This window comes from Malaclemys terrapin, chromosome 22, assembly GCF_027887155.1.
Source record: "Malaclemys terrapin pileata isolate rMalTer1 chromosome 22, rMalTer1.hap1, whole genome shotgun sequence".
NCBI classification, from domain to species: domain Eukaryota; kingdom Metazoa; phylum Chordata; order Testudines; family Emydidae; genus Malaclemys; species Malaclemys terrapin.
In genome coordinates, this window is record NC_071526.1 from 12,795,133 (window position 1) to 12,820,495 (window position 25,363).

A 25,363-nucleotide genomic window follows, 5' to 3' on the forward strand; every position below is an offset into this window, starting at 1 on the left:
CAGCATAGATAATCCACCTCCCTGAGAGGCAGTAGATTGATGGAAGAATTCTTCCCTTGGCCTACTGCTGTCTATATGGGGACGTAGGTCAGTTTTATGCCACTCAGGGGTGTGGATTTTTCACAGCCCTGAGTGACTTAGTGATGCTGTCCTAATTTTCTAGCGCGGACCAGGCCTTGGTCGCTTCCTTCTTGTCCTACCCTTGGTGGACATGGAGAACAACTGAGCGCTGTTCTCTTCATAACAAACTTTGACATATCTGAAGACATATGTCCCCCCTCAGTCTTCCCTACACCATGCTTCTTCATGCTACATTTAACCACTTGCACTCCCAAGATGAAATACTCTCTTTAGAAACAGGCTATTGTTGGTTCCTCCCAATCTAGTGCAGTAAGGCATGTCTCAGAGAATGACCTAGTCATTATGATAAACTCGGTCCTTATTCCTGCTCAGAGAGACAAGTTACCTTGTTATGCTCAGCCTGGGCTCTCATGGTCTCCGTTTTTGTAGGCGAGGAAGAAGCTTCGAGTGCTGACAGGGTCCGTTCCTTTGACTCCAGCCACTTCAACACTGAACTTGCCTCCTCTTGGACTTCTTGTATCTTCTCCAGCATGGCTGACAGCTGCTCCTGGCGTTCCCGCAAGGCCATGCCAAGTCCCTCATACTGCTGGTTCACATCAGACATGTCACACTGGATCTCAGTCAAATCTAATGACAAAGAAACAAACCTGAGCGGAAGGACGGCAACACCCCTCCTATGTAGACTGCTGGCACTGAGAATTCTGAGCAACCCTCATGCAGACTGCCAGTGTCAGGGTACCAGAGGCTACGATCACTGTCCTTCCATCTACTGAAGACCCTAAGGTGTCAGGTGATCACCACCTGTCCTGCCAGAGACTTGCTCAGTTGCATCACATATGAAGTTTGACAGTTTGCCCAACAAAGCAAATCACTTCCCAGTAAATCAGCCTCCTGCATGTTGTACCCCCGTGTTAACAGTATCATATTTAATCCACCTCTCACAGTTTGAGTTCAACTTTTTACATCTGTTATCTCGTTGAACCAATGAACTCACAGCAGCTAACGAGTGATTTAAGTCACACTTAAAATTCCAGGTTAAGATGGTGTCAGAATCCTCCGAACTAATAACCTTTATTGCTTTTCTTAAAACAATCTCCCACTCATCAGCTCTCTAACACCAGCTGATCAGGGGTCAAGTTGTTGTCACTTCTGGAAGCTGGATTCCCCTCCTGCCATTTCTGTCCTACATCACAATCAGCTTCCCATCCCATGGCTCCATTACTACACAGTGCTGCAGAGAAACAGGGTTTGCTATAGGATTCCGACAGTGTCACATTGCAATTTTTATCTCCTGGGGGAACATCCGTACAGACTGCTGTTATCAAGCACTGATGGAAACATAAATGAACACACAGACACCGCTGTCTATTGCAACACGGAGTTGGTGAGCTCACCTTTGCAGGTGTGGTATCCATTTACGCTGCCTACTGACACTCCTAGAGCGGGCAGCACAGAACCTGAGCAAGGGGCAGAGAGACAAACAAAGGACAAGACAAACATGTTAGGAATACAGACATGTTACCAATGAACGTACGCACTCAGCACTGACCCAACCGTTTCCGGCTGCCCACTGTCGACGACGGACATCATGGCAAAAGAAAAAACAAATCCTGGGCATGAGCAAATTAACACAGCACAAGACAACAGAGCTCTCCACAAGACGAACCACGTCAGCCACCAAGCAAATTCATTTCATTTTGAAGTGGCTTATTCTTTTCATCCCAATAAATCCGCAGCCCCTCTTAATGCTAAGGGCTCAGCACCAGGAATTCCCCACTCCTCACATCTCAATGCCCAGCTGGGACTCCCAATCAATTTTGCCTTACTCTCTTCTCATTCCAAATAGCTGAAAACAGAATAGCTGTGACTCCCTGCAGCCAACACCACCCTTTTCCATTTCCTCCAGCCACTCTGATAGGGACAGTTTAGAAGTAGCTTGGAAGTTTTGGAGTAGCTGTGAAGTTCCCAGAGCCCACAACAGAAACTCCGCTTGTGGGCACGACGGAGATATCAGCTCCACACCTCACACTGCAAGCCCGTGACCACTATATATATTTTTGCATTCGGTGGAGGCACCAGCATTCCCACAGGAGAACTAATATCCATGAAAATCATATTCAGAATAGAGATTGATATTGCAAGAGCCAAAAGACCTTTACTGAAGATATTAACTTCCTTATGTTCTTCTTTTCTTATGGAATGAAGCTCTTAAAGAAACAGACCTAAAAAAATAAACATCTTTCCTATGCAACTGGGCCCTGAAAATTATTCCTCAGAAAATCCTTCTATTGGAATTCATTTGGGGATGATGCCTAGTCCATCCACATTCAAACCTGAATTCCCTGGAGAGGTTATAGATCAGGTTTCTAATTTTCTAAGCAGCCCGAAACAGTCAGCATCATAATCATTAAAATGTCCATTTATTTATATAGGAGATTGCAACACGAAAACCTCTCAAAATCTTTCACCGGGTATGTACAAGGGACTGCTCTCCTATTACTTACATTCAGCTACCTCTCAGGAGGAACACAGTAGCCCTTCTGTGTCATCAACACTATACAACACGTTTGGAGATGGGAAGCAAAGGTTCATTTCTCCAGATGAAACGCCCATCGAGGGGTTAGGTAATTACCAATTTTGAATTTAGTCCGGAAGTTGGAGTTAAGTCCCCTAACTCTTGCCTTGGGATCTTAAATGGTCAGAAAAGCAGTCAACACATCCAATGTGCATCGTATCTGAAAGCAAGCATCCTCCAGCATTGTCCTAGCATTAGACTGATGAACTGATTCAGTACCGATTCTTGGGCTAGGTTTACACTATGAGCGAGGGGCGTAGCGAACTAGCGCGAGTATAAATAGCAGCGTAGCTACGGTAGCAGGCTAGTGGCAGTGGACAGACGGCCGAGCCATGCAGAGCATAAACGCACCTGAAACAGTGGGTATGTACTCAGCACGGCTGAGCCGGGCCTCCACTCTCGCTCCCTGTGTTACTGCAGCTGCCCTGCTATTGATACTCAAAGTAGCTCAATGAGAGCTAATGTAGGAGCAGGGGAATCACGCCCCTAGCTCGTAGTGTAGACATAGCCTTAGAGTGCCACCTACTGAAGCATCAGGACTACAGCCTGTAGCCTTTTCCTAGATGTTCCTTGGAGGTTTCCCGTTCAAACACTAACCAGGCTAACCCTGCTTCGTTTAGGGGCTGCGATCGTACGTGGGTGGCTGTTACCTGAAATCCTCAACAGGAGTCAGTCTCACAAATTGGAAAACAGCTGTTTGGTATTTATGTTCATTTCCATATAAGACAGACAGACAGACAGACAATCTCTCCAGAGGCTGAGCCCTCAGTCCCTAAATGCCTTGGAGCAAGGCTGGCTCCTTTACTTTTGTTTTGTAACAAGTTTAAAGCCATTTTCTATTTGATGATGGTTTAAATAAAAATATACCTAAAGAACAACAAAAGCAAACGGAGTGCAGAAAATGACTGGGCTCCACTACTTCTCCTCATCCAAGGACACTCCAGGTGTCCTCTGAGCGGCACGGCTGTAACTCACCTGTCTTTGACTGTGCATCAGGGGCTGTGATTTCTACAATCAAATTCTCTAATGCAGTCCCTTTGCGATTGATTTCCTCCACCTGGGCCCCCTTTCCTGTCCATTCCTCCAGGAGAACCTATTAAAAAAACAGGATCAGATACCAGCATCCTACATTACATATTTCCCACACCAGAGGGCTTCTGATTGAAACCAAGTGTCACTGCTGCTTATGCTCAAACACATTCTGCTGCTGAGAACTACGGGTGTGCGTGTGTGTGTCTGTTGTCTAGGCACTAGGAGTACTCCTCTAATACCCATGTAGGATCCGGCTTTAGCATGCTCAGCTGTCTAATTCACAGGATGGTTCACTGACTCCCAGAGAATAAACTGAATTATGGTTAAGAGAGTCTCTCTATACTATGTCAAAGAGGGAGGTTTCTTCGTAATGAACCACTTACAGAGCATCAAGCAATAAATTAATATTGCCGAACTAGCGGGTCTCTCTTCAAACTAAGGTTCTGAGGACCATCCTTCCTAGCCTATACACCCAGCCCCCTACGGTATCCAGCACGCTATACCCGCCACGTGGACCTGGTATAAACCAGTAGCTTGGAGAGCTGCTATATTTCTGTCTGAGATAAGACAGCTACAGGTGAGTGAACAGGACGTTGCACTCTCTCTGAATCACAGCCCTTGACACATCTTGATTTAAGGTGTCATTTACCCCAGAGAAGAATGAGCGCGCTCAAGTGACCGGATGTAACCCCTGATGTCCAGCAGAGGGAATTTCACTAGAGATGCAGAATTTTGCTGCATTCAAAATAGACTAGCACACGGGGGTTCCCCCTCCCAAATTCCTCTGAAAAGCAGAGAAGCAGTTGGATTGCTTTTAAAAATTAATACAAGACTCTGCATAGATTTCACAATGCATTGAAAGTTTGAGAGCCCATAGCTAAAAGTGATGTGTATGATTGCTAGCACTGTCTCTCGACAGTCCCACGCAGACAGGGGCTTCAGACCTTCAGTGGTGCCGTTTTCAGAGCAAGTAAAGACTCACTTATGAGAAACCGTTGCAAGGACATACAGCACTGCACCCCTGCACTTAAGCACATGGAAGCCCAGGCATAGCTGAATTAATACAAGCATAAAATAGCTCACAATATACCATGTCCTGCAAGTCATTACATGCTCCTTTGGTTTCCACACCAACTCCTCAGAGCGTTTTCAGCTTTCCCTGCCCACCTGGATTTGCTGCATGCGCTTCTCCAGTTCCTGGGTGCCCAGGGAGGTCTCTGCAGAGGGCACATTCCCCTCGCTTTCTTTCAGCCACTTCTTTACAGTTCCGACCAACTTTCGGAACTCGTCCAATTGTTCCTGGCAAGACGATGCATCCTTTTCTCTAAGAGTGAAAAGGTGGAGAGAGTTAGCAGCTCGTGCTTCGCTTTGCAATTACTATACCCTGAATTGAGGACACCAGGGTCTCTGTGATCTTGTTTTTTGTTGTTGTTGTTGCTTAGCAACAGCGCTCACTAGTAGCCAAAAACATGGCTATAGCTACGCTGCACCCCTGCTTGCTGGTAAAGCGTGCTTACTCAATGACCTTGGTGCACAAGTTCAGTGTCATCTTGTCTCCTAGAGACCCAGACTCACATTCTTGGTAAAGTCCAGGTTAGCAGTTCTGAAACCATTGTCCGCACAGAGCACTTGTTAGTGGCCTGTAGCGAGCTGGCAAGTCACAGGGTGGTTGGATTCACTTCCTTGCTATCAGCTACTTGGACAAGGGTTCAGGCTCATCATTGGAAAGAAGAGCCTGGATGTTTGTAAAAACAGCTGGAAAAAAGGAGGAAGAGTTTGCCTATCTACTTCTCCCAGCAGCCACCACTCCATAAGAGAATAAGGAGCAACACTCAAGGACAGAGATACTAAGGAACAGCTACAAATAATCAAAGACTTTGGGACACAAAGGCACCTTGGCAACGGGTGCCCAGGTCTTTGCAAACAATTCTCATCTCAGACCTGACAAACTCAGTACATCAAATACATTGTTCACGGGGTATCTATGCAGACTGGGTAACATGTAAGGTCTCTATTGAAAGCTTGCAATTTATCAACATTCATAATCACGGTGTGATGTGCGTACAGGTAACACTGAAGGAATAAGGTAGCTAGATTGACGTTTATGCCCTTAGGGTCTTAAAGTTAAGGGGAGTCACCAGGGATTAGCTACCTGGTGGCAGTTTATTCATGCAGGAGGGAGTTGCTCTCTCTCCTTAGTGAGCTGGTGATGTCATGCAAGGTTCAATTGTCTCGCATTGCCCTATCACAGAACAGTCAATGGAAAACCAAAGAAGACAAGTGGAAACAATTGAAACTACTTGGAGGTAAAACAAGAACAGGCAGGGTATCACCCTGTCTATGACTAGAGACAACAGACTTTCAGTAGAACACTGAGTGGGGAGAGGCCTCTGCATCCATTCACTCAGGAGACATCTTGTGGAGCAGGGGTGTTTTCATGATCGTTTGGATCCTGGTTTCTGTGAAGCCAGCCAGCTCTGCAACAGACTGAATTTTGGAGGGGGTGGGGGGAATTATTATTATTATTATTATTAGATAGGAAAAGGAACTATTAATAAGCGTAGGCCCTAGTTCAGGTTTTATGCTTTTGTTTGCATCATAACCATTTGTTTTCCCCACACTCCTTTGTTTCTGGTTGAGTCTCTATTCTTTCTTAACTAAACCTACTTCTTTCTTAATGTCAGCGCTCACAAGTGCTGTGTGTTACACAGGAGCGGTGGTTTAAGGTAAAACTAGCAAACTGGAGTCCTCTGGGAGCAGAGGCTCTGGGATTTTTGTGAGTAGCCAGTGTCGGGGCTGGGAGTCACAGGGGAACAGTTCAAAGGGACTCGAGGAGCACCTTTTGGTAAGCTGCAAGGTAAAGACAGGGAGCTAACAGCCAGCGGCCAAGTCTACCTCTCACTACAGCCAGGGGGTAACAAGGTGACCCTCATTCCTGGGAACCACCACATGCTTCCTTTAATATTTCTCTTCCACTGTTGTGCCGTCACCATTGGCATGTTGCATGCTAATGAATGGAAGGGCAGATAATCCCTGTGGTCAAATATGCCACATGATAATGACTGGGAGAGGCGGCTGAGGAGAGAGATACTATTAATCTGTGGCTTGACCCCATGACTTCCTGGCATGGCGAAGTAGAGCTGTCAGGGAAGTGGAGCTCATTGCTTTTGACCTTGTAACAATCACTTCCTGCCCCTCTCCTCCGAGAGCAGCTCGCACTCGGGGACAGCAGGGAAGCTCGGCAGGCCTAGGGTACGTCTACATGGCAATCACGGGGCGTGACTGTCGCTCGTAGAGACAGACCTGAGCTAGCGCTAACTAGCTCGGGTACTAGAGCAGTGAAGTCACGGCAGCATGGGCTGTCCAAGCCCACTTGGAACCCTGGGTAATTACTCGGGCAGCTAGCCCGCACTGCCACGGCTTCACTGCTCCCGTTCTTGAGCTAGTGACATTCATAGCTCAGGTATGTTTACACAAGTGCAATCGGACTCCCCCCGGCTGCAGTGAAGACAGACCGTACCCCTGCCTCGCCATGTCACTAGGAGCAACGCGTGGCAGGATTTCTGTGGGAGGCGGTTACAACAGCACGCACTTGCAGTAGCTCCGTATGTGCAGTGCTGCGTAACCCATGAAATCCGTTGCCTTCTTCGCTGCCCTTACGGCAGTTCTGAAATCACGGTGGAACTTGAAGACAGGAGATGGCCTCACACTTTAGAAGACAGCTGAGGTTCCTGGGCGTTCTGCTTTCTATCAGGCACCATTCGAATGGAAGTGAGGCTTATAACATCGGGTAGCAGTTTATTTCCCCCATCTCACCGCTCTCCATCATGAGCCCTCTTTACCGTAACCCTGTTTTAAATGCTGCCCGTTCTCTGGAGACAGATCCTGCATTGTCACAACATCCCCCTCTCCCCCCCGAGCTAGGAAGATGCTCCTTCTGCAGCTATTATCTGTCGCTCCTTCGCTGGCCAATGAACCTCTGCCACAATACAGGGATCTGCTCCTCGGGGGGGGAGCAGGAGTGGGTTTGATTCGTGGCATGCTGAGAAAGCACGAGGCAGAGGCTCTTGCAGCACACACATTTTCACAACGCCTCCGGCCGTGCTTTTTTAAAATGTCAGTGAGAGATGACGGCATTAAGTTGTGCGGTGTAGGAGGACAGCAGAGGTAGAAGTTAACGTATGGTCCCCAAAGCAAAAAGGAACCTTAGGAGGCTCTCTCCCAATTGCTAAGTAACTTCCATCATCGGTGGGAAGCACATCCTCCAATTTTGAAAAGCTGTCTCCACAATCCAGCCCCTGAAGGATTGGAACCGGTGATCTCAGGCCTTACCTCTCCTTTGCTGCCTTCTGCAGCTGCACAAAATCCTGTTTTAGGCTGTGAACCTTCTCTTGGTGCTGAGAGGAGCCTACTGGGAACCCAAAGGAGCTCAGCTCTGTGGTCAGACCCTCTAAAGTATCCAGGTCCTCTTGGTGCTGCCTCATTTCTAAATTCAGCTCCTGGCAGGACAAACAAGAGCGGGGATGAAGCTCCCGTGTTTGTTCAAACAGGAGGAATGAACAGACACAGCCCTTGATACTGACTCAGGCACGTAGTGCCCTCTACAGGGAAATAAGATGAATTATCCCTGAATCAGACCAACTTCTGAAACTCCCACACATCAGAATTGGCTACGGGGAGAATCTAGGGCAGATACCGTTCCCAGCTAACAGGAACCCTGGTGTCGCCATGAAACCACGATGATTTTGTCCCATCCAGTGCAATGGACCCAGCCCTACTCCCTAAACCACTGTCCTAGGGTAGTGATTCCACTCAGACACCCAGGTGTTTCGCAGGATTGACAGATGGGATTTTTAGCCAGTGAGGTCTAGCTATATTTGCACTGGGTCTAATCAAATTGGTCCGAGTTCACTCCTTTAGTTCTCTGCCCCCAGCCAGCTGGACTGGGCAGAATTGTCTTTCTAGTCTAGCACTGCCGCTAGACTGTTCACACAGGGCAGTGAAACAGCCATGAGCTGCAAAGCCCCCATCTCCTTCCCTTTCTCCAATGGCTGAGCAAACAGCTACTGTAACGGCAGGTCCCCATGGCCTAGGATGAAGGCAGGGGGTTGTTTACTCTGCACAAATCCCTCCACTTTGCCTGCAAAGGGCTCCTGACAAAAGCCTCGTAGTCTGGGCCTCCTTCCTTTTTTAGGCACAAAAGCCCCGCTCCTCACCTGGATCTGCTGGGAGAAGTGAGCGATGTCACGATCCGGCTGGTTTCCAGAAGCCAGCATGCGAGCTCTGCTCTCCGTGAACTGCTGCAGCTTCTCAGAGAGGTGCTCGTACTGCTCCACCTTCGGGAGGAGGCCCTTCAGCACGTTCTCCTTCTCCTGCTGCCGCCGGCACAGCTTGTTGAAATGCTCGGTCACCTCGGCCAACTTGCCCTGCAGGGCTGAGGCTGTGGCACTGTCGGCCGTTTCCATGAATCGAGTCACCATTTCTCGGGTGGCTTCTAGGCTGCTCTTCTGCCTGGCGATGTCCTGCTTCAACTTCTGTTGTTAGAACATACCCCGAGAAAAGCAAAGTGGCATGAGTTGGCTGGGGTGCCCTTTGGAACTAGACATCTTAAAGCAAATGACATTTCTAGACAACCAGAAACAGTCACGTGGATTATTTTCACCCCCAGTCCTCCCTGTGCCTTCCTTCCCCACTGTGTCTGACGTTGGCATTTTCCCTGCCTCTGCTCATGCTTAACTGTCAGTCTATCCTCATCCACTGCTTCTGGACAGGGATTTCCTCTCAAGGCTATATTAACGTCTGTAAATGCTGCTCATTAGTTGAGGAGGCAGGTAAACAGTTTTAGTGGCTCTATTTCCTAGTTCAGCGAATTCAGGTAAAGGATGGATTTAATGCTCCCTTTTTAAATGGGTTTACTGACTTGTACATTCAATATGATTAGAGCACAGAATGTTTTAAGATGTCTGCACAATTCAGAGGTTAGTGAAGGACAGAGGAACGGTCTACCAAATGCAGGCTCTTTAGGAAAGGCAGTTAAGTGAACATCTCACAGTGTTCGTGGCGAGGGACTCCTGGACGGAGAGAGACGAGAGGGAAGCCAGCTGCTCTCCTTCCAGGCTTTTCTCAATCTCAGCCATTGACTGCAGAAGATTCTCCAGTCCTTCTTGAACGCTCTGGGACTGGGCGATGGACTTCTGCAGCAGATCCGAGCGCTCTGCCATCTGACCAGAAAGGCTCTGAAAATGGCTTACGATGGAATCTGGGGAATTCAGCACAGGATAAAATAAATGACCAATAGGGCTGAGTGATTGTCACCTCTGGGATTATCTCCAACACAAATAACTAGCCAAATCACCCAGAGGGGCTGGAGCTGCGAAGGTTCGATTACCGAACTCTTTAGAGAGAACAGGAAAAACCTCACCCGGGAAACAAAAGAGAAACTGACCCAAGCTCCATCTATTCCAGTGTCCTGTCGGCGACAGTGGCCCATACCAGATGCTACACAGGAATGTGTAAGAACCCTGCAGTAGCAGAGGTGGGATAATCTGCTCCCACTCTAGAGTTAAGACACGTGGGTACAGGCTAAACAGAAACACACACGAAAGCACAGAAACATGGTCACCCAGTAGGACTGTGATAAGACCATTTCAGTGGGGTCTACTGTATTGTCTCGACATTAAAAACAGCAGGTCTCTTTTCACTACTTCAGGCAGAAGCTGCCTGCTGCTCAAGATGTCTTTCTCCATCGTTTTCTCAACATAAGCAGAAGTGGGGATCCTCCAAAGGAAACATACAGTCTCAGGTGGTGTTTTGGGAAGTTGGTTAACTGCCCTATTGGCATGTGTGTGCCCACACAAGGGTTGTAGACAAGTTGCTGTTACTGCAGTAGCTCCTCTACTTTGATCTCGTGTTCTCCTGCACTCGTCTGACTTGGGGACTTGAGTCCCCCTTTTTAACTGTGGTCGGTCTTCACACTCGCACATGTTAATGGACACGGCTGCTTTGCCCAGTACCTGTGGTTTCCTGAATGCGTCTGCGATCAGGGGCTGGCTCTCCTTCTATCTCCAGCAGGGAACGTGCTGCTTTCTGCAGCTTCTCCACGGGCACCTGATGCTCAGCAAGATCTCCCTGTAGATGCTGCTCCAACACAAGACAAGACCACTAACATCAGCAATAATACACACCAAAGAGACTGCGACACACTGGTGAACTGGTCTAGCAGGTTCCATCCTTCATTTAACAGCCCTCAAGTAACCCATATGACAGGAGATCGAAATCAGGATTTTTAGGGTGAGATGTCTGGCCCACGAGGGATGTACACTCAGCCTGGAGAAAGACGGGCTGAAGGTCCCTTACCTTGGCATTGGTGAGCTGCTTCTGCAGAACCGCTGGGTCAGAGGAAACTGTCTCAGAGAGGACTTTTGCTACGGCTGCTTCACTCTCCTGCAGCCACGACCTGAGAGTTTCTGCCACTTCCTGGAATTGCTGGTAGCGATCCAGCAAGGTGTTCAGATGGGAACCAAGCTTCGCACACTACACAGAGGAATAAAATCCAAGACAAGGATATGAACAATCACGGTCCATGGCCTGCTCCTCCATGCCCCCTTTATTTGAAGAAAGGGGGGGGAGAATTCACCGAGGGCTTGTCTACACCGCAACTTAGCACATGGCAGGCACAGGTGTGAATGTACAGAGCGCTCGCCTGCCATACATGAATTCGCTACGTGGATGCTACAATTGTGCAGTAAAGGTTCCAGGTTCGAAGGGGAATATGTCCAAGTGCACTAGAGAACTTTCAGCGCATTACAGAGAGTTAGCACACCGCAAGCTAGTGTGCTGTAGATTCACGCCCCGGCCTGCCACGCACCAACTTGCCAAAGCCCCGAGGAAGAACTCAATTTTAGCATATGGGTGGAAGAACCATATAACACAGTCCCTGCCCTCTTCTGAGCTCACACCTTTAAGATGTTCGAACAGTGTAAGTGTTCCTGATGTAGGAGGGTGGAGAGCAGTCAGAGAGACGGTAACAGGGCAGATTTGACAGGTAAATTCCCAGTTACCTGCAGTACCAGCTCCCACCATCTCTACAGCGCCTCACAGAGGAACCGCCATAAAAGCTTTATCCTATGGAGCTGGAAAGTGTTTCCTGTACCTTGGAGTGGAGAGCAGTGTATCTTTTTGTTGCATCATCCAGTTTGCTCTTGACTAAGTTTCCCGTGGCTAACGGCTCAGGCCCTTCTTCCTTGGCCACTCTCTCTGCGTCCAGCACCTTCTGTCCTGACATGGTAACAAACCGCAAATCCCCCTTGTGGGAGATCACATCTTCCGAGAAGCTTCCCTGACGGAGAAGCATTGGTCTCAGCGATTCAGGGTCGCTGTCCCCTTTGTGCATCCGCTCCAGCTCCTGCTCCGCCTGCTCTAGCCAGGCCGCAAACTCCCCATGATCCCGCAGAAATTTCTGCAGCTCATCCCGCAGCGCCTGCACTTGCTTCAGCTGTTTCTCCGACTGCGACAGGTTGGCTGCGTATTGCTCCTTCAGCTCTGCCAGCCTTCCCTGAAGCCTCTGCCTCTCCTCCGGTGCTAGGTTGTGGCCCTGTTTGTCCAGGAAGGCCTGTGCTGTCTGTGTAGCTAGAATGACATCTTGCTGTTGGGAGAGCAGCTCCTGATGGCGTGCCTGAAACACACACACAACAAACATGCTGCCTTGTGACCAATCTAATGTCTCTAAGGACTTATCTACCTGGGGGAAAAGCCCTCAGTAGCCAGTGTGAACTAGCGACTCCACACTAACTCCCAGTGTGGACACAGAGAAGGCCTCTGGGCACTTGGTTGTCTGCAGAGCGGCTGCAGCCGTGTCGGTCCCAGGATACTGGAGAGACAAGGTGGGTGAGGTAATACCTTTTACTGGACTCAAGCGTGTCTCTCTCCCTGACAGTAGTCGGTCCAACAAAAGAGGTTACTCGCCCATCTTGTCTTTGTGCACATGAGCTTAATGCACTTTGGAAGCGTGGGGCATTCCGAGTGCGCAGGAAGAGTGTTCACGTGGGAAGTGGGTGTGGAGTCAGGAGTGCACTTTACATTTACTCCTAGCTCACTATGCACTAACTTCCCCATGCACACAAGCCCTTAGCACCAAAACTACTGACAGATCTCTCTTCACTGTGCTGGCAAACAGCTAACCCCTCCCCTGTGTGTTACCCTGACCGCATCATCTTGCGACCCTGAATGTAAAGTACTCTGCCTTACTGATCACACCACTAATAAATTTACAGCTGAGGCAGACGAAAAACATGCCTCTCTCCACTTTCACATCTCCATGTCCTCCCGTCGGCTGTGCCAGGAGGATCCCACGAGTTCAAGGGTCTCCCCTTCTAGAGCACCAGAGCAATGATGCCCGGTTACACTGGAACACAACTGCGTGGCAAGGCGAACACATCCATGCATTCAGCGCCACTTCCTGGTGGCAGAGTCACCGTGTTTGGCAGCACTAAGATCTAACGTAATATCGGCCAGGTAGGTCGGACATGGCGGCATTCTAACCTTCAGCCTCTCATACTGTCGATCAAGGTTCTCTTCCACTCCGTCCACTTCCACTAAGTGACCGTCGAGAATGTCCTGGGCGCTTTTCCCCTCGAGCGCTCCCGGACCTTGTTCCATTGGGCGAGTTTTGTGCTCAGAGAGCGCCCCCGTCTGTTCTAATGATGTCACCCAATTTAGAAGCGACTCAATCTTACTCCTGTTCTCCTCCAATTCTTTGGCAGCTTTCACCTGAAAAACAACAAATATTCCGGATGAGGAGGGCTGTTCTTTTTGTATTTGTATAAGCTGCTGTATCAGGAGAGGGAGAATCCTGGCATCTGATTGATTTTGCGATTCTCAGCCCAGCACAACACATAGTCCATAGTCTTACTCATCAACACACACCCCAAACTGGGCTTCTGATACAGAGCGAGTGTACAAGTAGTGTATGCGCACATGGGTGCACACATCCAAGTGGTTCTTTGAGGTACACCCCTGTGGCTTATCTGGGGAGGTTGAGACACTGTTGGATTTTCAGAGGCACCAACTTACTTCAAAAGACTGCCCTGGAAGTTTATTACCAATTCCTGACATCAGAGCAAGGCTTCTTTACTCTGCCCTGGGCTGCTTTATATTACTATGATTATTGTATTAGTATTATAAATACCTAGCACTTCTAATCCATAGCTCTCAAAGTGCTTTACAGGGGGAGTCAATACCATCATTTTACAGATGGGGAAACCGAGGCACAGAGTGGAGACACGACTTACTCGAGGTCACCAAGCAAACAGTTGCAGAGCCAGGAACAGACCCCAGATTTCCCCAACTCCCAGTCCAGTGGCATACCCACTAGGCCATGCTGCCCCCCCCCATTAAAAGTCCCCCCTCCGTCCGTTCTTCATGTGTTACCTTTTCTGTCTCCTGTTGCACTGCAGCAGTCACTGCACTCTCCAGTTCTTTCTGGGCCACTTCAGTCCGCTCCTGCAGAGACTGGAACTGCTCCTTTGCGAGGTGGAGTTTCTCTTGCAGGGCTGCCAGCTCCCCGGGGTTCATCTTGGCCCTGTTGGCCTCTAAGAACTCTTCGGTTGCTTTCAAGACACCCGCGAAAGAGGCGGCCCGGTTCTGAATGTTCCTCTGCAGATCCTACGAGCATTATGGAAGAATCGTACAACTTTTCTGTGCCATCTGGGCAGCTGGCACCTCTTTTGCCCTCTTCTTGCCCCCCACAACTACCCTAGCACTGACCTTAACGTCACTTTGCCTCTGCTGCAGCATAGGTAGGTCCCCTTCATCGGCTGCTCTTTGCTGATCTGTCAGCGTGTTCTCCACCTGGCCTAGCCAGGTGCACAGCTCCTCCAGCTTCTGACTGCGCATTGCTTGCTGCTCCTGGAGAGTCTGTGTTGACGGGAAGAGAAGAGAGGAGGCAGTTTAATACACATCATTCATCCAATGCCAGCACGTCTCTGAAAAGCAAGGCAGAAGAGTTACAGTGTGAGCACCTGACAGGATAGGAGGCAGCACAGAAAACACCTTTTGACGCCCTCTGCTCTCAGACAGTCAGACAGGCTGCATGAATGTGTATCAGAGCCCAACGCTATTTGAAGGAAGGGATCTCTTTAAATACACATTTCTCTATAATTCAAGCGGTCTACTCTTCTCTCCTCCTTAGATGGGAGACCATGTCACACGTGTTTAATAATTTCATAGGGGGCAACAATCAAAACAGAGCCCTCCTTGGTACAATTAACCAAAAGTTGCTCTGGCTTTGTCCTTTCTCTCAACCTCCAGAAATTTAAAATATACCAGAAACCCACGTAATGCCATCTCTAGAAAGGCTGGCCATGTGTAACAAGCTGGCATCACGCAGCGCTGCAGCATTGACTGACCCGAGTCAGGTTTATTTTTGACACCCGGGTTGGCGGGAGAGCCTAGGGGAGGCAAAGTGTTTCTGTCGCTGATCCAGTCCCTAGGTTTTGCCACTAGTGCACAACACAGAAGCGCCTGTTTGAGCAATTGAGCATGATGTGTGACCCTGACAGTCCTCACAAAAAAACTTCTCTTTGCCAGCAGGGAAAAAAAAAGTTTCTTCTGATGCTGTAGCAACTAAACATACAAACTTGTGCAAAATGCTGCGGTCATTTCTTTCACTCTTTAAGATAAACAACAGAAGCAATTCAAAAGAGCGCTCTTAAGAGCTCTTCGGCTGCAAAGCGAGATCTTCCTGGGTTAGGGTGGGTGCACACTGAATCTGAAAAAGCAAAGCAAACTGGTTAATACACACAAAGAGATGGCATAGGCAGAGTGTTATTGAGAGCAACTGTTAATAAAAACATCACAGTATTAATAGTGTCTGGAGTGAAAAGGTCCATGCGGTTATGTGGGCTGCAGGAATACAGCAGAGAACCAGGAGCTTGTGTGAGTGGTTGCTGTGTGCCGTGACATTTACATATTATTCAAAGGGCTGTTCTCGTGTGGCTACAGACCATTAACTGTGCAAGGAAAATGAGAAACTACCAACACTGGTTAGCATTTGGGTTGAACAGCGCCAGTTATTTTCTGATGTGGGCCTTATAGGAACTAGGGTGAGCCCACTAAACCAATGCACGTGTGATCTCAGCTAGACTCAGGCAGGTTTCCAGAGCTGAAAGCCAAAGGGACTGATCAGCTGTGCCCTCTAGAGTCCTCAAGAGCTTGGTTCTTTTGAATATTTCCAGAGGGAAGGCAGAAACGCACTCCCTTGAAAGATGGGATGGGCAGGGTAATAGAAAGGAGTAATGGAGTCTTTTGAAGAAACTCCTGCTGTGCCATGAATCGTGACAAAGGCACGCACCGCAAACCGGAACACAGAACAGCAAGTGTTTCACCGCATGTTCTTCAGGTTGAAAACATCTCAGTTAACAAAACACAACCGGTCTCACGCCCTTCACCTCATCAGTCTGCTCCACTTGCCGGAGACAGACCTGCAGGACCTCCACCTGAGCTGCCACCCGCTCAGAAAGGTCCCGGAAAGACTTCTGCAGTTCGTTGAGCAGTCTCAGCAGCTGCCTGCTCTGTTGGGGGGTCAAGTCCTGGGCGTGCTCAGAGATAAAGAACTGAATGTCGAAAGCCGTTGCATCGAGCTCAGTTTTGGTGTGAACAAGGGGCTGTTTCAACTCCTGAACATAAGAGAGAAAAAGCTAGTCAGTAAAGTGACTCTTGTCTGGGTGCACTTTCCTAAGCTGCTGGCTTTGGAGAAGATCCATGGGCAAAGAGAATCCTACAGCTCAGAAGCAGAGAGAGTCCAGCCAGATCTCCATCAAGAGAACAAGATATTTCAGGCAACCAAGTAGACACTAAGAGCTTGTCTATATGAACACTTAGTTCATGGCAAGCTGGGGTGTAAAACTACCCTGCACTAGCCTGCTGCACACAAAGTGTCCACGTGCCAGGCCCTAGATGTTCTGTAGTGTGCTTTAATCTACTCCTGTTCCAAAGCAGCTTAGATCAAAGCGCACAGGCAATTTTTAGCATGCGGCAGGAGGGTCCACACAGACACTTAGTGCATGGCAGGCTAGTGCGAGGTAGATGTACACCCCAGCTTCCCACCAAGTAAGTGTTTGTACAGAGAAGCCCTAACAGAAGCACGTACAACAGCACATGAGTAACACAGCGTGTGGGAAGCACTGTTTTCCCAAGTCTCCTCCTTTCTCTTCATACCAGATCTCCCAACGGCGTTGAAAAAAACCCATCCTGTCATTGGCATCCTAGTCACAGACCCAGTTTCTCTCAGTGTGTGCGGTGCAGCGCTGGACATGTACCCAGATTCAGAAGTGACTGTTTATAATCTATATGCCAATCGCGCCTCCAGCTTCCTCGTTCTGCAGATCATGGTGGAGCAGCAAAAACCTCTCCTGGAGCTACCTCTTCTTCCAACACCTTTCCCCCCACCCCGCACTGCTGGGGTCTCAAAAGCATAGCTCTGTGAGCCATGAGGACAGTCTCCACTGCCCAGTCTGAGCGACACTCCCAAGGGACTGTGGCGCTCTGTAACGGCTCCAGGTCACGCTCTGGAGGAGATCGCGACTTATTTTTGTATTTATTTCCCTATGGTCTTTGAAGGGCTGAGCAGCAATAGGACGTTTTACTTGTTGCTGAGACAAAACAGGAAAAAAAACCCTTGGCTCTTTTCACCCCGGCGTGGCATTATTACTCATGCTCCCAAGAGCACAAGGACTAAAAAACCGGCTAGAATACTGGCATCTCCTTGCACAATAATCGACAAAGGGAAAGCCACAAAGAATCGAGGAAGACTGGATTAAAAGCACCCCCCTTCCCTGGAGGAGGCCACAATTTTATCTGCCAGGATTAGGGGTGTTGCTATGGCTACCTTATAATGTTGGAGGCAGCAATTCAAGCTGTTCCCGTCAGTTGCATTGTGGTAGTCACTGCTGTCCAGAGATAATGCGGTATCGCGGACCCAATTCTGCAGCTCTTCCAGTTTCCCCTCAAGCCTTTTATGCTGTGTTAAGACGTTAGCCTTAAAACGAAAAGTACATTAATTAAAACCAGGAAACTAATGAAGGAATGAATGCAGAGATCCCTCAGTATAGGGCTGAAGCAGCATAGGGAGAACAAAAGTCTGTTTGTGAGTTGTACCTTTTCAGTTTCTGCAGCACTGAGCAGGTTTAGCAGCCAGGCCTCCAAGGCATCGCTCACTGAGCTAAAGGACTTCTGGAGGTTCTTGGCATCTTTCTCCAAGGCTTTCAGCAATTGTTCAGGGACTTCTTGGGGCTGGTTGGCCACAATCCACTTCACAGATTCCAGCTCCTGATTTACTGGAGAGGACAGATCCTTCAGTTCCACATCCAGGACCTGAGGCAAGACAGTATCATTAAGTCCAAGACACAGTGATTTCATACTCTCACTGCCAGCATCCCCAGGGTACACCTACACTGCAAAAGAGACAACGACTCACAGCACTGAGTCTCAGACCCTGGGTCAACTGACTCATGCTGCGGGGACTAAAAATAGCAATGTAGATGTTTGGGCTCCGGCTGGAGCGATGGGGGAGGGTCTCAGAGCCCGCCTCCAGCCTAGCCCAAACGTCTACATTGCCTGAGCCAACTGACCCAGGCTTTGGGACTCCATGCCGTGGGTTTTTCTTTGCGGTGTAGACATAGCCTCAGTAACACAAAGGCTGAAAGAAACTGGATTCAAACAATATGTGTATCTGCTATAATGATTCATTACCATCCACCAATTCATCCAACTGTTCTCATCTGGCCGGGTTACAATAATTCATTCCAGACAGCAAACCTAACTGTGAATTAAATGAATGTATTGGCTAAGCACGGACGAAGACCTGAGCCAGAAAGAAAGTTGGAGAGACAGACGCTCTGTGTTTGCATTTCAATATCTTTTAGATCCCAGACTCAAGTTCCTCATTGTGCTCACAAGAGACAGTGAGCAGCTGCTAAAGTCCAGTGACCCTGTGCATAAACCACCCTAAAAGAACTAACCCAGAGAGCAGAGCATTGAAGCTGGACTAATTTTAGTACAGTGGCCCCTCCTGACCTCAGCCTGATGCAGCAGGTTTTGTAGCGCTTCTAACTTCAGCTCCGCAGGTTGAACCTGTTTAATTTTCATCTCAATATCTCGGAGCATGGACAGATAAGACACCAGCTTCTCATCATGTTCCAGACACAGCTGTTTGCTGAACACAGTCTGCGGAGTCAAAAGACAAAACATACTTCAGATTTTGATAGAAAAGTAAAACAGAATGAGCTATTTTAAAGGAATCTTAGTATTTTTTCTCTTAGCAATTTTCCACATTAGGGACTGCTCACTTGCTAATCTTATCTACTAGATTTACTGCGGAGAAATAAAACGTATACCCTTTTTCCAACAAAACTTAAAAATAGCAACAAATCTGCAGTGTTATCATCAAACTGCTAAACAATGGGCTTATGTATCTGCCATTTATAAGTAATGTTCTCATAAAATATAACTGAGGTTCAAATGTTTCCCCTAATACATCACAGTTTCATTTGCCAAGTAAATTTCAGTTACTATCTTCTGGGGCTGCAACTCCCAATAGGTGCCCTACATTCACTACCATTTATCCTTCTTGCTGTCAACTTTGTCCAAAATCATGCACATTTATATCAAATATACATAATAAATACCAGGAATTTTAAAAAAAAACAACATTTACCTTGGCTGGTTTTGTAGATTCTCTTGAAGGTTCTTGCCATCTCTCTCTGTCTGCCATAGTTAAGCGTGATTCTTGATCACCGATGCTGTCCTCTCTGGTTATTTCCTGGGGTGTCTTTCCTTCTGATCTGAAGGTTGTAGAGGACCCTGCTTCATCCATGGTGAACTCTGTGGTTGTTTCTTTCAGAGTCTGTTTCTCTAGTTCAGGGATTACAGAAGATTCTAGATCACCTGTGGATTCCTCTCTGGTAATTAACTCTGGTGTTTTTTTCTCTGCGATACACACTGTGGGGGATACCAGATCTCTGGTTTCCTCTTTGGTGATTGCTTGGGGTATCTTTTCCTCTGATTTCTCTGTTACAGAGGTGGCCTCGCCATTTCTGACCTCCTCTCCGATTGTCTCTTGGAGTGCCTCTCTCTTTGGGGCAATGCTGAACTTCTGATCATCTTTGATATTCTCTTTCAGGTCCAACGCAGTCGCTTCCTTTTCTCTTTCAGGAACCTGTTTCTCACTAATCTCTGTTTGCTTTTGTTCAGCCAGACTGCTCAGCAACCCACCAGCTGTTTTCTTGGTGGTGGTGGTTTCATACACTGATTCCTGAATACCTGAGATCAATTCCTCCTTGGAATCTGGGATAGGAAGGGACTGTTTTTCCTTGGAAGATTTCCCTCGTTTAATGGTTTCTCCTGGGATACTGATCTGCTTTGGATTCTTTATCTCAGTTTTCTTCTTTCCCATGGGTTTTAGATCGGCCTCGCTCAACATTTCTGGAGCACCAAGACTTCTGATCTCAAGAATTTTTGCCTCTGGTCTCTGTGGTGTAGTTTCAGTATGCTTCCCTGTTATTTCATCTACAGGTTTGTCTTCAATATGCTTATCACCAATTGCAAGCTTGAAGGGTTCCTCAGCATTTATGCAGACTATTTCTTCCTCTCCTTGATCCACAGAAACGGATTCTTTTGATGCTGCCTCTACTGCTTTTGACCCCTCCATTCTCTCATCTAAACTTCTCTGACCTACTTCAGAAGCCATTGCTGTAGCTTCTGTCTTTCCCAGAACCCCATCTTTACTGAAAAAGGCTCTCTCTCTTCCTTCTTTGTCCCCAACACTTTGATGCATCATTTCACCAGCAAATGATTGCTCTCTCCCTGCCTCCAGTCTCTCTCTTTCCTCTTCTGTCTCCTCAGCTACTTCTACTCTCTCCCTCAAGTCATCTTTCCAGGGTTCCTGTGATCTGCTTTTCCTCATCTCTTTTTTCTGGGTCTTAAATGCTGCATCTGGAGATACAGGCATTGTGGCTAATACTAAGGGAGGCTCGGGGGACAATACAGCCTCTCCTAAGAGTTGACCCACTACACCGTCCTCTGAAGTTTCAAGAGGAAGTGATTTCAGCACCTCTTCTTTCATTATACTCATTGTCTTATGTGGTCGGTCAGAATCAGCATCTGCAGCATCTCCAGCTGCACTGTAGCCCATTGCTTCGCATCTAGCTGTGTGTTCATCATCACCAGTCATCTCCGTGGCAGGACTATCCATGGCCAAGCTTTCCTCTTTGGGTGTTGCATTGTGCAGTTGCTGCTGGGTGTGGCGTTTATATTCTCTCCACTCTTCAGGATCAGATGTGTCACTGAGTATCCAAATGCCTTCCGGCACAGCCACTAATCCTCTTTCAACAGCTTCCTTTAAAGTCACTCTTTCCCCACTGTTAGTGTCAACAATCCCTCCAGCCATCATCTGGTTCGATGCGATGATCCTCACCATGTCTTCATCCACCACGTCCTGTTCCAAAGCAGACCTCAGAGACAGTCTTTTGCCCGTGGCACCATCCACAATGCCACCAGTGTCTGCTTGAGCTTGCAGTACTCTCAAGGTGGGCAACAGGTCTACTTCCCCCAGCTTCACAGCCTGCGCACACGTCAGAGCGTCCCCTGTCACCTTGTCCTTGAGTGCTCGGAAGGGAACGAGCTCCAGATACCTTTGTCCAGATTCAATGTCAATTTTACATTTCTTTATAAATTCTGAATAGGGAATGATCATGCAGCTCTCAGGATCTACAATTCCGTGTTTCATTTCGGAAGACAACACTACCTTTTCCATAACTGTCTCAGATAACAATCCTTCCTTTACAGCTTTAGACAAAGCCAGCCTCTGGCCAGAAACAGGGTCAATAATGCTTCCACTCAAAGCCTGTATTTCTTGGACTTCACCGTGAAAGTCCAGGTTAATTAGCCCTAATGACACTGCTTTGGGTAAGGATACAAGTTCCTTTCTTTCTGGATGAACATACTGGTGCAGACACACATTTTCAGACTTTATGAGTTCTTTGCACAAGTCTTGATCAATCAATCTATGTTTCATTGCATTATTTACTGAAAGTCTCATTCCAGACATGTGGTGAATAATTCCTCCGTCTGCTATCTGTTTGGTCAAGAGTTGGAGGGCTTTCCCCTTATCGAGAAGCCCTTTTTCAACCGACTGGACAATAGTTAAAGGTTCTTTAGTTTTAGGATCCATAATTCCACTTGTTTCAGCCTGTAATCCAATGAGCTTCTGTCTAGTTTCATCTTCAGCATCTTTTCCTTTAGAAGCTTTCTCTAACTTTACAAGTTCCTCTTGACTGGCGGGCTCGACCAAGCCAAGATTTGAAGCCAAAGTGACTGATATTTTTTTGCCTCGTTTCAAGTCAACAATTCCTCCAGTAACTACTTGTCCTTCTAAAATTCTCAATGCTGTTTCCTTATCCAGTAGGCCAACCTCAGCCGCATCCTTGACAGAGTAGACAATATTACTACATGGGTCGAGAACACCACTTATAGCTTTATCAGATGTGAGTACCTTGTGCAGAAGTTTCTCATCCATCAGACCTTCACTAATGACTTCTTCAGTGGTTAATGATTCGCATGTGTGAGAGTCAAAGAAGCCATTGAACATTTTCATTTTCTCCATCAGTTTAATAGCTGTGTGGCTGGACACTACACCACAAGCTACGGCTTCATTCAGAAGAAGATTCTTGCCCGTCTGCTCATGGTATATACCCTCACCTTGGAGTTGCGCCACCAGCATTGTTAAAGTGCAGTCTTCTCCCAGTTCTGTGGAATGTTTGGGTAGCATAGAAGTTTCACGAATACTGAAATCAACTGATAAATCTTCCACATCCCTCTTTTCTACTTCCAATATTCTTGCACTTTCATTTTTTTCTGTTTCTCTTTCTTCCATTTGCTCATCTCCAGTTTTAAGAGGCACGATTTCTTCTCTTTTCACTGATCTGTTCTTAGCTTTTTCCTTATTCAACAAATTCTTATCCGTAATAGCTTGTCTCTCTACTTCAGATTCCACCCTTCTCGGAGTTTTCTCTTGCATGATTTGTGGTTTCTCTGTATTCTCTGATTCATCCATAGATACGTAGGTTTCTTTTCTCACACCATCTCTTACCATTTCAGGTGCTCTATCTTTGACTTTGTCTATTAAAAGTTTAGCAGCACTGGAATCTATCCCCATCTCCATCAGCATTTCCTCTGCTTCTCTGGGCTTTATCTCAAAGCTGATTCTAAGGGGGTCATTAACAGATTCTTGCCTAGACAATTCTATTTGATTTCCATTCCTGGTTATAGTCAGCCTTTGTTCTCTTGCAGATTCAGCATCAATTTCACTCTGAACGGAGGCTGGCTTTGCAGAAATCTCTTCCTGTTCCTTCAGATTCAGAGTTTTTCCTTTATACTTTGATGGAAAACTTCCCATTTGTATCACTGGATTTTTGTCATCTCGAGAAGTATTTTCTGGCATTTCTTTCTCTTCTTCCAAAGCAGTAAATTGAAACTCAAGTTGCTTCAAAGCCAAATCATTACAGGGCTCCCTTTCAGTACTTGCACTCTCCCAGTCTTCTATCTCCTCAAGAACTTCCAGACCTTTGTAACCATCCTGGTCAACGTCCAACAGGTGAGTACTCGATCCATTTTCTTGAGCTTGTATAATGGCTTTAGTGAGAGCATTTAACTCCCCATCTACTAGGAGCAGCCTGTGGCCATTGTGGAAGTTGATATAGCTGTGGGTCATCAAATGGAATATCAGCCTATCATCATCACTCCTTAGTAGAGGGTGACTTTGGTCTTCATGACTCCGTCCTGCAGACCCCATGCTCAGTGTGTTTCTGGCTGCAGAGCCTGCCAGCTGCATACTGGGCATCACATCAGGTATGACGGTAGATTTTAGCTTCTTGGCAACATCTCTCTCCAAGATGCCATGCTCTACTGCTTTCTTCCAGGTCAAGACCTCTGTGGTTTCTGGTATGAAGAGAGCCTTGATGAGTTGCCTGTTATTAAGAATCTTATGAGCCAATTCAGTGGACAGGATGCCCTGCTCTAGGGCATCTGCAACTGGGAGGATCTCGCCTGACTCAGGCCACAACAGCCCCATAAAGGACCAAAGGGATTCCAGGATCACCAGCGCAATCCTCGAGGCTACTAAATCTCTCTTTACTGCTTCATCTATTGTCAGTCTCTCTCCCGTGACAGTATCTATAATGCCACCTGTCTGAAGTTGTCGGATCAAGAGTGCACACGCCATATCCTGGTCAATCAAATTATGTCTCACTGCCTCGTCCACAGTCAGTCTGTGCCCTGTTCTAGGGTCTACAATGCCGCCAGCAAAAAGCTGGGCTTCCAACAGCCGCACAGTGACTTGCCTATCTATTAGCCCCTCCTGGACAGCACGGAAGATGCTCACTTTCCTCCCCGATTTCAGGCTCACCATCCCACCTGCCAGCTGCTTGACGGGCAGCAATCTCAGGCCAGTCTCTTGGTGGATGACACATCGCTGCATTAGCTCGGTCAGGCTGATTTTCTTGGCTGTGTTGGGGTCAATCAAATTCCTGCAAGATCTCAGGCGAGATGCCAGTTTTGAGTGAAGCTGAGTAGTTATGAGGCCTTCTTGAACAGCCTTTTCCAAGCTGATCCGGCCCTGTCTTGAAGGGTCTATAAAACCCCCTGTAACAAGATGAACTTCTAAAATCTTCAGTCCAACTTCCTCACTGATCTTTCCCTCTTCTATTGCAGAAACAGTGGGCAGAAACCATTTTCCTTCAAAGCTCATTTGACGTATCAGAAGAAGGGTATCCTGCAGCTCCTGCAGCACCTGGAGAGTCCTGGGATCTATGATGTTCCTTGCCAGGCCTTCCGCCAAAGAGAGCTTCTCGTTGGTCTCAGGAACGACTAGGCCAGATGTGATAACCTGAGCCTCCAGCAGTACAAGGCCTGTGTCTTGGTCTATGAGACCTTTCTGCATGGCACCCAAGATAGGGAATATTTCCACTGTGCCCAAGTCTATCACTCCCGCAACTGTGTCACATCCCTACAAATGGAGAGAGAAAATAAAAATCAAATCAGAACCACAGAGGCTGCTAAAAGCAAACCATCATTTCGAGTAACTACAGCACATCAAGTCCAGGGATGTCTCAGTTTCCAGGAGAAGGGGGGGAAAAAAACCCCAAAACCTAAAAAGACTAGAGAGCAGAGCCCAACGGGTATGACATGCAACTCCGAGGGCATCTGAGCGAGACGCTCATGTAAACAACTCTATATCTTCCAACTTGCATGTTGTTTTAGAGCTCATCTAGTCTCCCGTGTGGCAGCACTGAGACATTTCTGACACCCATCATTACAATAACGCAGCAAAGCGGCAAGCAGCAAAACCCAAGGTTTCTAATGTCCCACTGAACGACCAACAGAGAGAGAGACACACATTTAGACAGACATGCATTTTAGCCTTTCAACATTTCAATGCAAAAGGGGATGGACAATATGAACCCCATTTTGTGCTCCCTACGAGGCAAAAGGACAAAAGAAAAAGCACCCTCAGTGATTCAGAAATCTCCCACTGGTGTAGTTGCTCCCACAGTGCCTGCCATGCAGATCTGCAGTGCCAGCCACCAACAGGAAAGAGGGAACCCTGTGGCAGAGACCAGCTCA

At 47.6% G+C, this 25,363-nt stretch overlaps 1 protein-coding gene across 6 annotated transcripts in view; it reads right to left on the reverse strand.

Moving 5' to 3' along the window:
- MACF1 (microtubule actin crosslinking factor 1) overlaps window positions 1-25,363 on the reverse strand; it is a 248,478-nt gene that overhangs the window by 84,003 nt on the left and 139,112 nt on the right. For 5 of the 6 annotated variants that reach the window (XM_054011642.1, XM_054011643.1, XM_054011640.1 and 2 more), the window contains 18 exons: window positions 19,401-24,746; window positions 18,761-18,910; window positions 17,843-18,058; window positions 17,574-17,723; window positions 16,135-16,362; window positions 14,453-14,602; window positions 14,117-14,350; window positions 13,229-13,456; window positions 11,841-12,362; window positions 11,045-11,221; window positions 10,702-10,825; window positions 9,739-9,947; window positions 8,905-9,222; window positions 8,021-8,187; window positions 4,856-5,012; window positions 3,632-3,749; window positions 1,476-1,538; window positions 467-708 (listed from right to left, as the gene is read on the reverse strand). In XM_054011642.1, the coding sequence (XP_053867617.1) occupies window positions 467-708; window positions 1,476-1,538; window positions 3,632-3,749; window positions 4,856-5,012; window positions 8,021-8,187; window positions 8,905-9,222; window positions 9,739-9,947; window positions 10,702-10,825; window positions 11,045-11,221; window positions 11,841-12,362; window positions 13,229-13,456; window positions 14,117-14,350; window positions 14,453-14,602; window positions 16,135-16,362; window positions 17,574-17,723; window positions 17,843-18,058; window positions 18,761-18,910; window positions 19,401-24,746 (8,799 nt within the window). The remainder of the gene's footprint in view (window positions 1-466; window positions 709-1,475; window positions 1,539-3,631; window positions 3,750-4,855; window positions 5,013-8,020; window positions 8,188-8,904; window positions 9,223-9,738; window positions 9,948-10,701; window positions 10,826-11,044; window positions 11,222-11,840; window positions 12,363-13,228; window positions 13,457-14,116; window positions 14,351-14,452; window positions 14,603-16,134; window positions 16,363-17,573; window positions 17,724-17,842; window positions 18,059-18,760; window positions 18,911-19,400; window positions 24,747-25,363) is intronic. The other variant, XM_054011644.1, reaches the window with a different exon arrangement.